The sequence below is a fragment of the Rhinopithecus bieti genome, unplaced genomic scaffold (assembly GCF_001698545.2).
Source record: "Rhinopithecus bieti isolate Rb0 unplaced genomic scaffold, ASM169854v2 scaffold_32092, whole genome shotgun sequence".
Lineage (NCBI taxonomy): Eukaryota > Metazoa > Chordata > Mammalia > Primates > Cercopithecidae > Rhinopithecus > Rhinopithecus bieti.
Window position 1 is genome coordinate 55,149 of NW_016813944.1, and position 11,695 is coordinate 66,843.

General features: G+C 38.4%; 1 protein-coding gene across 1 annotated transcript in view; it reads left to right on the forward strand.

The window, feature by feature from the left end:
* LARP1B (La ribonucleoprotein 1B) overlaps nucleotides 1-11,695 on the forward strand; it is a 147,209-nt gene that overhangs the window by 33,952 nt on the left and 101,562 nt on the right. The window contains 1 exon segment of the mRNA XM_017849119.1: nucleotides 8,956-9,130. Within this exon segment, the coding sequence (XP_017704608.1) occupies nucleotides 8,956-9,130 (175 nt within the window).

The window sequence follows — 11,695 nt, forward strand, 5'->3', positions numbered from 1 at the left end:
TTTTTTTCCCAGACAATCTTGCTCTGTTGCCCAGGCTGGAGTGCAGTGGCACGATCTCGGCTCACCACAACCTCCACCTTCCGGGTTCAAGCGATTTTGCTGCCTCAGCCTCCTGAGTAGCTGGGACTACAGGCACGCACCATCATGCCTGGCTACTTTTTGTATTTTAGACTTGGCTTCACTATCTTGGCCAGGCTGGTCTCAGACTCCTGACCTCGTGATCCACCCACCTCCGTCTCCCAAAATGCTGGGATTGCAGGTGTGAGCCATCATGCCCAGCCGTTCCCACGTATTGAAAGGCTAATTTAAAATAGTCCTTCTGGCTGGGCATGGTGGCTCATGTCTGTAATCCCAGCACTTTGGGGGGAAAAAAAAAAAATCTCTCATCTGGCCTGTTTCTAGAAATGTATTTTTTTTTTCGACATCTTTTTTTTTTTTTTTTTTCTAGCCAGTTTTTTTCCCTACACACAGCCCTTGGTAACCCCAATCACTAATCTGCTTTTTTTTTTTTTTTTTTTTTTGAGACAGAGTCCCATTCTGTTGCCCAGTGTGGAGTGCAGTGGTACAATCTTGGGCCACTGCAACTTCCACCTCCCAGGTTCAAGCGATTTTCCTGCCTCAGCCTCCCAAGTAGCTGGGATGACTGGAGTGCGCCACCATACCCAGCTAATTTTTGTATTTTTAGTAGAGACAGGGTTTCCCCATGTTGGCCAGGCTGGTCTTGAACTTCTGACCTCAGGTGATCCACGTGCCTTGGCTTTCCCAAATGTTGGGGTTATAGATGTGAGCCACCACGCCTGGCCACTAGTCTGCTTTTTATCCCTATACTTCTATAGCTTTGCATTTTCCAGACTATCATAAAATTTTTAAAAGTTGTAGTCTTTTGTTTCTGATTTTTCGCTTAGTATAGTGCTTTTGAGATTCACCTATGTTGCATGTAGCAGTAGTTTGTTCTTTCATATTGCTGACTAGTATTCCATGATGTGGATATACCACAGTTCATCCATTCACATGTTGGTGGACATTCAGATTGTTTATGGTTTTGGAGAGTATGAGTAAAGCATGAAGATCTTTATAGGGATATATATATATATTTCTGTTGGATAAATAGTATTGTGATTGCTGGAAAAAAGTATAGTAAGTATATGCTTATCTTTATAAGAAAATGCCAACCTATCGTCCAAAGTGACTTTACCATTTTACATTCCCACCATTATGTATGGGACTTGTTCCTCAGTCTTATCATGGCTTATATTGTCAGTTTTTTGAATAATAGATATGTAGTGGTTTCTCATCGTGGGCTTCTTTGGTTTTTTTTTGGACAAAGTTTCAGTTTTGCTCTTGTTGCCCAGGCTGGAGTGGAGTGCAATGCCATGATCTTGGCTCACTGCAACCTCCACTTCCTGGGTTCAAGCAGTTCTCCTGCCTCAGCCTCCCACGTATCTGGGATTATAGGCACCTGCCACCACGCTGAGCTAATTTTTTATATTTTTAATAGAGATGAGGTTTCACCATGTTGGCCAGGTTGGTCTCGAACTCCTGACCTTCAGGCGACCCATCTGCCTTGGCCTCCCAAAGTGCTGGGATTACAGGCGTGAGCTACCGCACCTGGCCTCTCATTGTGTTTTTTTGTTTGTTTTTTGAGACAGAGTCTCTCTCTGTTGCCCAGGCTGGAGTTCTGTGGTGTGATCATGGCTCACTGCAACCTCCGCCTCCTGGGTTCAAGTGATCCTCCTGCCTCAGCCTCCCAAGCAGCTGGGACTACAGGCACGCACCACCACGCCCATCTGACTTGTGTTTTCAGTAGGGATGAGGGTTTCACCATGTTGGCCAAGATGGTCTTGATCTCTTGACCTTGTGATCTGCCCGCCTCAGCCTCCCAAAGTGCTGCGATTACAGGCATGAGCCACTGTGCCCGACTTATTGTGGTTTTAATTTGCATTTCCCTAGTGATTAAAGCTGTCAGCATTTTTTCATGTGCTTTTTTATCTGCATACCATATTAGTGGAAATGTCTGTTCAGATTTTTTGTTCATTATTATTGGAGTGTTTTTTAAAAGATAATTGTATGAGTTCTTTATTCTGGATACAAGTCCATTATATGTATTTTGCAAATGTCTTTTCCTAGTTTTGTCTTTTCATTTTCTTTTCTTTTCTTTTTTGTTTTTGAGACAGAGTCTTGCTCTGTCACCCAGGCTGGAGTGTAATGGTGTGATCTTGGCTCACTGCAACCACCGTTTCCCGGGCTCAAGCGAGTCTCCTGTCTCAGCCTCCTGAGTAGCTGGGATTACAGGCACCCGCCACCATGCCCGGCTAATTTTTGTATTTTTTAATAGAGACAGGGTTTCACCATGTTGGCCAGGCTGGTCTCGAACTCCTGACCTCAGGTGATCCACCTGCCTTGACCTCCCAAAGTGCTGGGATTACAGGAATGAGCCACTGTGCCCACCCTCATTTCTTAACAGGCTTCTTTGAATAGCAAGTTTTTGAACACATTTGTGCTTCCTATTTTAAAAATCAACTATGGGGCTGGGCGCGGTGGCTCACACCTGTAATCCCAGCACTTTTGGAGGCCAAGGCGGGTGGACTACTTGAGGTCAGGAGTTTGACACCAGCTTGGTCAACATGGTCAAACTCTGTCTCTACTAAAATACAAAAATTAGCCAGACATGGTGACGTGCCTGTAATCCCAGCTATTCGGGAGGCTGAGACAGGAGAATTGATTTTACTATAGTAAAATCCATGTTTTAAAAACAACATAAAATAATGATTTGTTGGTGTATAATTAATGGTTCTCGGTTTCATGAAAATAATTACTGTCAGCAAACGTCATTATTGCATTTGTTTATAGATATGTATGTAAGGTTTCTATATATTGTAATTAACAGAGAAAATTAGTTTTTTTTGCAAAATTTGTTCTTAGAGCAAATATTACGATTCATAGTAGAATGAGTTTGTTTCTTTATTTACTTACTTATTTATTTTCATTTTTTAGTAGAGATGGAGTTTCACCATGTTGGCCAGGCTGGTCTCCAATTCCTGGAATTCCTGGCCTTAAGTAATCTTCCTGTTTCAGCTTCCCAAAGTGCTGAGATTACAGGAGTGAGCTACTGCCCCCGGCATTAGAATGAGTTTATTAACTGCTGCCATTGTGCTATAGCAAAGGTCCAACTCAGCTGCCATTTTTTGTGAAGTTGTTGCCATTTTTTCCCTGTCTACTTCTGTACGAATATAGTTGTAATTTTATTATTGTATGCCTTTTTGGTCTATTTGTAGTCCATTAAATCCTCAAGCACAATTTTAAGATCATTGACATTTTGTTTTTACTACCTACAACAGTTAGGAAGGATTTTTAAAAGGAAACTTTGAGCTGCTGTTATGGTTAGCACTGATACAGTAGCTAATGATACAGTAAAAAATACCACTATTGAAAAGCAGAAACACGTAAACATAGCAATTTAGAAGAATATAAGTCTGCATTCACTTAACATTCATTATGCACCTACCATTATGCACTTACTGTTAAGAAAGTAAGGCTTCATTGTGCATTGCAGTGTAAAGATAGAAAGATCATGGACCTATGAATTTGTCCCTTGTAGTTCTGTGACTATGGTCAGTGTCCTGAGACAGTAATATATACTTCCTAGGGTTGTCGTGATGATGAATTGTATTAATGAAAGTATCTGCCAAAGGTAGTAAGCTCTAAATAAGTAAACATTTGCTATTATTGTTAGTCTTAAACGATGTCCTTCTGTTGGTAACTCCTTTATCTTCATGCATTTCATTTCTACCATCTTCTTCCTGTATGTATTTGAATATGCTCGAGTTTTTCCTTTCTTGAAAAGCTCTCGAGAGAAGCAAAATGCTTTAGCTGGTACCTGTATCTGCCCTGGTTAAATATGCATACGCAAACCAAATTTGTTGAATCTGATTCTTTTCCACTCATTTATTTTTTAGCTTACTGCATTCTTGATGTCTTCCCCATAATTGAAAGCTTTTTGTGTCTTCCGTTTATTAGAGCAAATTGATCCTAGTTCTTTGGCTTACCAGTTGTATAACTAAGTAATTACATAACATCTTCATGCTTCAATTTTCTTGTTAAAATATAGCAAATAATACTTAAGCTATAATAGAGTATGAGGATTGAGAGGAATAATTAATATAATATCAGCCTCAGAACTGTACCTGCTACTTTCATCTCAAACTTTGTTTTCTAAATTGTCTGAACTTGTGGTTCCTCAGAACTTGTGCTCTTTTCTTTTTATCTCCAGGTCTTTGCACATTCAAGTCTTTCTTTTACTACCAGGCAGAATGCAACATCTATGTATTCCAGCATTGGTAGTTATTCATAATAGTAGGTGTGTATCATTAAGAAAAGGACCAAAATTAATAGCTAAGTCAGATAAAACCTCAGATACTGGAAAATATTGATGTACCCAGTAACTCATTGTTTAGGAGTTCAGGATTACCAAGGCTTGGTTTTTAATAAAAATATGTGTAACTCTGTTTCTTCTCGTCTTTACCTTAATTTTGTGCATGGTGTAGTTTCTATATGATCCTTTTAAGGCCTGAGTGATGAATGTTTCTCTTTTTTTTTTTTTTTTTTTTTTTTTTTGAGGCGGAGTCTCGCTCTGTCGCCCGGACTGGAGTGCAGTGGCCAGATCTCAGCTCACTGCAAGCTCCGCCTCCCGGGTTCCCGCCATTCTCCTGCCTCAGCCTCCCGAGTAGCTGGGACTACAGGCGCCCGCCACCTCGCCCGGCTAGTTTTGTATTTTAGTAGAGACGGGGTTTCACCGTGTTAGCCAGGATGGTCTCGATTTCCTGACCTCGTGATCCACCCGTCTCGGCCTCCCAAAGTGCTGGGATTACAGGCTTGAGCCACCGTGCCCGGCCAAATGTTTCACTTTCTGTGTTCTTCACTTCCCTTTTAAATTTATTATTTTTAAATAGGAAATAAATTACACAAAATTCAAAACTCAGAAGGTTATATGGTTATCTTCCAGTGGTTGTCCAAGGAAAAAAATGGTATATGGTAAAAAATTTTTTTCCCATTTTTCACCAACAGTGAATGAGTTACCTGCCTTGGTAGTGGTCAGTGTTACTTCTTTCTTGTGTCTTCCTCCTGAGATAGTTGGTTTATATAAGAGAATACTATGATACCTTACTACATACAATATTTGTTATGCCCCTACCTCTTTTGTTTTTTTTTTTTGAGACAGAGTCTCACTGTGTCACCCAGGTTGGAGTGCAGTGGCACGATCTTGGCTCACTACAACCTCTGCCTCCCGGGTTCAAGCAATTCTTCCACCTCAGCCTCCTGAGAAGCTGGGATTACAAGCTCCTGCCACCACGCTCAGCTAATTTTTGCATTTTAGTAGAGACGGGTTTTTGCCGTGTTTTCCAGGCTGGTCTGGAACTCCTGACCTCAAGTGATCTGCCTGCCTCGGCCTCCCAAAGTGCTGGGATTACAGGTGTGAGCCACCGTGCCCGGCCTCCTCTTTTTTAGTTTTTATAAAAAGCATGTATTGGAAGAGGCTTTAGTAGCTGTACATAAAGAACTTTGAGCTTTTTCATCCCACAAGTTTTTCTTTAAATATTTTATTTTAAATTGAGGCCTAATTTATACATTATTATTATTTTACTTATTTTTTTCGAGATGGAGTCTCGCTCTGTCGACTGGGTTGAAGTGCAGTTGGGCGATCTCAGCTCACTGCAACTTCTGCCTCCTGGATTCAGGTGATTCTCCTGCCTCAGCCTCCTGAGTAGCTGAGATTATAGGCGTTCGCCACCACACCTGGCTAATTTTTGTGTTTTTAGTAGATACGGAGTTTCACCATATTGGTCAGGCTAGTTTCGAACTCCCGACCTCATGATCCGCCTGCCTCAGCCTCCCGAAGTGCTGGGATTACAGGTGTGAGCCACCGTGCCTGGCCTTTATACATTATATATTGTAACTCATAAGATTAGAGATGATATTTTTTCCTGTGTATACGGTCAGGTAACTGCCATCCAGATTAACATATAGAACATTTTCAAGACCCAAGCAAGCTGCCTTCTGTACCCTCCTAGTCAGTACCACTGCTCCCCCTTTTAAGAGGTCTCTCTCCTGTTTTTTGAATTTCACGTAAAGGGTGTTATGACTTTTATATCTGATTTTATTTCTGAAGTTATTTCTGTGAGATTTATTCATATTGGTGTATAACAGTTGTTTACTTTCTGTTTTTTGGTAGTTTTTCCATTGTATGAATAATAACAGTTAATCTTTTCTTTTTTTCTTCTCTTTCTCTTTCTTTCTTTCTTTCTTTCCTTCCTTCCTTCCTTCCTTCCTTCCTTCCTTCCTTTTTTTTTTTTTTTTTTTTTTTTTTTTTTTTTTTTTTTTTTTTTTTTTTTTTTGATACCGATCTCACTCTGTGGCCCAGGCTGGAGTTATATTGACCTGATCTCACTCTGTGGCCCAGGCTGGAGTTATACTGACCTGATCTCAGCTCACTGCATCTTCCACCTCCCAGGTTCAAGCGATTCTCCTGCCTCAGCCTCCCGAGTAGCTGAGATTACAGGCACCCACCACCAAGCCTGGCTAAGTTTTTGTATTTTTAGTAGAGACAGGGTTTCACCATGTTGGCCAGGCTGGTCTCGAACTCCTGATCTCAGGTGATCAGCCGCCTCAAAGTGATGGGTGCTGGGATTACAGGCTTGAGCCATCATGCCCAGCAACGGTTAATTTTTCTATGTAGATACTGCTAAACATTTTTTTAAAGTATCGAACCAATCAAAACTACCACTATTGGGAATTTGACTTGCTTCACTAGAAAACAACACTATTGGCAGTCTTTTTCCACAACTTTACTTTGGGAAATTTAAACATATGGGAAAGTTTCAAGGAATTTTTTTTTTTTTTTTTAACATTCAGGGATAGATAACGTATGGTAAAATATAGCGATCTTAGGTGTTCGCTGTTGAGTTTTGAAAAATTAAACATAAGCATTACCCCAAACAAGATGTAGAATACTTTCATTATTCTAAAAACTTCCTTCATGGCTCTTTCTAGTCAGTTTCACACAGCCTCTCCAACAACTTTTCTGATTTTCATATCATAGATTAGATTAGTCTGTTCTTGGCATTTGTATAAATTGATTTCTTCTGTCTTTGGGTTCTTTTCATTGGTAGTGTTTGACATTCATCCATGTCGTTGCATGGTTTGGATGCTGGGCCTACTGTTTGCTACTGGGTCATCATTGCTTCTGGGTCTTTCAGTGGACCAAATGAGGAAAATATATGTTGGGGAAAATATACTGATTTTACTCATTTAAAACTTTCACCATAGGATTCTTTCCTATCTTTCTCCATTTTATATTTCAGACTCCCTTCTCAAAGGAGTTTCATTTAAAATAAGTCCTAATTGTAATTTAAAGAAATGCCCAGTTATGGCCGGGCGCAGTGGTTCACCCCTGTAATCCCAGCACTTTGGGAGGCTGAGGCGGGTGGATCACGAGGTCAGGAGTGCAAGACCAGCCTGGCCAACTTGGTGAAATCCCGTCTCTACTAAAAGTCCAAAAAACTAGCTGGGTGTGCCGCCTGTGATCCCAGCTACTCGGGAGGCTGAGGCAGAGAAGTGCTTGAACCTGCGAGGTGGAGGTTGCGGTGAGCCAAGTTCACACCACTGTACTCCAGCCTGGGTGACAGAGCGAGACTATCTCAAAAAATAAAAATAATAATAAAAAAGAAATACCCAGTTATGAGAAATATAACTTGAGAGTTAAGTACCATACTAGTATTAAGAGCAAGAGTAGGTTCTTTTTTCAAAATCTGTTCATTTCTGAATGGATAATATTATATTTTTTTGTTTTTTTTGAGATGGAGTTTTGCTCTGTCTCCGGGCTGGAGTCTACTGGTGTGAGCTCGGCTCACTGCAACCTCTGACTCCCTGGTTCAAGTGATTCTCCTGCCTCTGCCTCTGCCTCCCATGTAGCTGGGATTACAGGCACGTGCCACCATGCCGAACTAATTTTTGTATTTTTAGTAGAGATGGGGTTTCACCATATTGGCCAAGATGGTCTCGATCTCCTGACTTCATGATCCACCCGCTCCGGCCTCCCAAAGCGTTGGGATTACAGGCGTGAGCACCTCGCCCTGTTAATGTTCTTAATTATATACAGCATGTTCTCCAACTAAAATGTAGTGGGCTTTAATTTTTATAAGTTAATGTACATATAACTTTGTATTGTTTTTATATTATACATTTTGTATTTATCCTAATTTCTAAAAGGTGAGTACTCCTGTACTTCAGTGAGAAGTTAAATCAGTAAGGCTTTGGTTTGTATCTTGAAGAAATTTTGGCCTAGTTTTGTTTTATCCTTAAATTATAGTACATATTGGGGAGGCATCATAGCCTAATGGCTAAGACTTTTAGTTGCAGTTAGATAATGGTTTGAGTCCTGGTGTTGTCTCATAATAGATCTATGATCTTCGATTAAGTTTATTTCTTTGAGCCTCAGTTTCCTCATCTATATGTAGGCGTGATACCTTCTTTGTGAGGTATTGTGAGGAATCATGAGTACATGTAGTACTTATTATTCAATAAATTGTGGTAATTATTACAATAATAAAATGCCTAAATTTTATTTGGTGATATTTTAATGGAAGACAAGGAAATATGAGAGAGAGAAGAAAATAGTAAAAGTCAGTTTGCTTCTAGCTGCTTCAGTATTCCTTAAATGACTATTCTAATTGTGAAAAATTTATCATCTGAAGTTAAATAAGTGGGAGATCAGGATATTTGTTACTTTACAGGCACAAATGATTTTAAAACTTGTGTTCTATGTAGTTATGGATTGTTTAGAATCATTAACTGCAAATTAGTTTGCTAATTTCAGATTTTCAAATTTTTAGGTTCTTAGAAGTATAGCATAGGCAGTGAAATAGCTCATAATTTTAATAGCTCAATTTCTGTTAATAGGCACTGAAGGATAGCACAGAAGTAGAAATTGTGGATGAGAAAATGAGAAAAAAGATAGAACCAGAAAAATGGCCAATTCCAGGCCCTCCTCCACGCAATGTGCCACCAACAGACTTCTCTCAACTGATTGATTGTCCAGAGTTTGTACCAGGCCAAGCCTTTTGCTCACATACAGGTAACATCTTTTCTTCTAGAGCAAACGATGTAACAGTAGGTTATTTGGTCCAGTTTACTTACTTATTTATAGTTTATTTAGATTTGATAGGAAAATTAAAGCTAACTGAAGGACTTTTGATGTCCCATTTTGTATTCATATTGCCTCACTCACAGAGGTATAAATTAAGGATTTAAAAATTATGAGGAAAGCTGTCTTATGTTTCTTGTTCTTAAATTATATGTGTACTTTGTCATGTATGGAGTTTCTTTCTTTTATTTTTACTAAATAACTAGATATATATCCTGTTTTCCCTGGTAAAATTGGAATAGTATGATTGGATTATTCTAAAAAGGTCTTATACTCAAGAGTGGGGTAGTCTTTAATTTTGTTACCAATGTGCTTTAATCTTGTCTTGGAAAGATAAGATGACCTACATTCTAAATCAGAATTGGGATTCTCTTTAATTTGGCTGTGTTTAGAATTTCCAAAAGCTTTAATGTTAATAATTTTTTCCTGGATCATTTTTAAGACTTTCCCTCTTGGGAAAAAAATGTGTGCTTAAACTTTTTTCAGTCAGGGTGATGATCTTCTGAAGCTCTTGGATGTCATTTGATCGGAATATGCAGTGGAATAGGTGACTCACTGAAATGCCATTATAAATACTGGAACAAATCCTGCTGCAAAAATGAAAGCAATCAGACTGTCTTCTGTTCAAGAATGTCTATTCCCACCTCCTGGTGGAGGAAGTTGGGCCAACACTGCAGTGGAGATAACCACCTTTGCGATAATGAGAGACAGACCAGAGGACTGCTACTCGTTTTATAGGAGCTGCCTATTTCTGTGTAATTGGCCTGGGCTGCATGGGCTGCTTTTATTCATGGTGGGAAAGTTAATTATTATTCTGGAAATACCACAAGAGTATGTTTTCTGTTTCCAGGGTTATGTACTTGTGTCCAGATGAATAAAGCAGAAAAAGGGGATTGAGTAGCATTTCCCAGATTCTTAAGTACTTTGCTATTTGATTTGCCTTTCAGTGTAGTGTACATTGCAAAACTCAGATATTGTCATGATGTTTCACTTGGATATAAGACTTATTAATGTGGACACTTAAGGGGTAAGGAATTTAAGAACTGGATGAGGGTATTTCTTCCTTAACTCTTCAAAATGTATTTTTGATACTTCAGTATGAGAGAACGTCCTATCAACAAAGCATCGATGATGGGCAGTCTCACAGTATTTTTATCTTATGCTTCTTTGTCAGGCTTCTGCTTCTAATCCCAGTAAGCAGTTTGGACAGGCATTTTAAAAGCTGAAGAAAAGTGACATTATTTTAGCTAGTGGTTTTTAATTTATTTTTTGTTAAGATATAATGGGTGATTATATAAGTTAGATTTATTTATTGTATCAACTTGGGTCCAAGATGATAGTTTTAGCCAACTTGTGAACAGGCATTGGGCAAGTTAGATGAAATAACATATACTTTCTCTATAGGGTAGGTAAGATAGGTCAAGTTGGTAATACCTGTCCATCAACCGTTTATGCATACTAATAAAATTATAAGAATAAAATCATAATGTCTTGTACATTTTTGTGTTTTTTAATATACACTCAGATGCATGCACATACATATTGTCTGAAACAAGCCAGTATATATTCAAATGTCATACATTTTAGGTTATTTAGATTATGTATCAGCGACTAGATGATTAATGAAGAAATACAGAAAGATAGAGGGTTCTTAGAATTATACTGATTCACATTAGGTCATAGGAATAAATATGTAAATCACCTCTTTCCATGAATTCCCAAATTTCTCACCTTAATAATTTCCTAGTGATAAGAAAGCGTAGTTTCTTTAAGTCAATGGGGAGTAGTATGTCACCAAAAATTTGAAGTGGAAATAGGGATAAGAAGCATAGACTGTGTTTATATGTATCTATGGGTAGAGAAAAGTAGTGAAACTATATATCATTTTAATCTCAAATTTGAAGACCTTAAAAATTTTAACAACATAACTCTTTATGATTTTGGAGGGATTTGTATGGTGAAATATTCTAACATAATTGGTCTTCTTCATCAAAGAGATTAAAATTTCTATTTTTTTTTCCTATCTGGAGGTTGAATTTTCTAATAGGGGTTGAACTGAGCAGAAGTCTACCTTTATGCACCACAAAACATTGATTATGGGAATGGTAAGATTACTTCTGAAACAGATTTTGCAGTTTTATGGATATTATTAGTATTGTACTATTAACTTAAATGAAAGGATTTCATTCATCAAAATTGAAAGGTCAGGTACCTGACAATGTTGGTTTATTTTTTCTTTTTTTAAATTGTAATAATCTTCACAAGGGCACTGTAATTCTTTTCTTTTTTTTTTCTTTGACTCTTAACACCACTCAATGAGAATTTTAAAAAGTGCCACACATAAAATACGTAATTCCTTTTTCAGGAAACCTGTTTAATTACCCAGAAATGTGATCCTCCCGAGGTAGAAAAAAAATCATACCAGAGATGAAATGTATATGGTGATTTATCTTTGGAGAGTTTAGTTGATAATTTTCTTTCCTTTTTTTTTTTTTT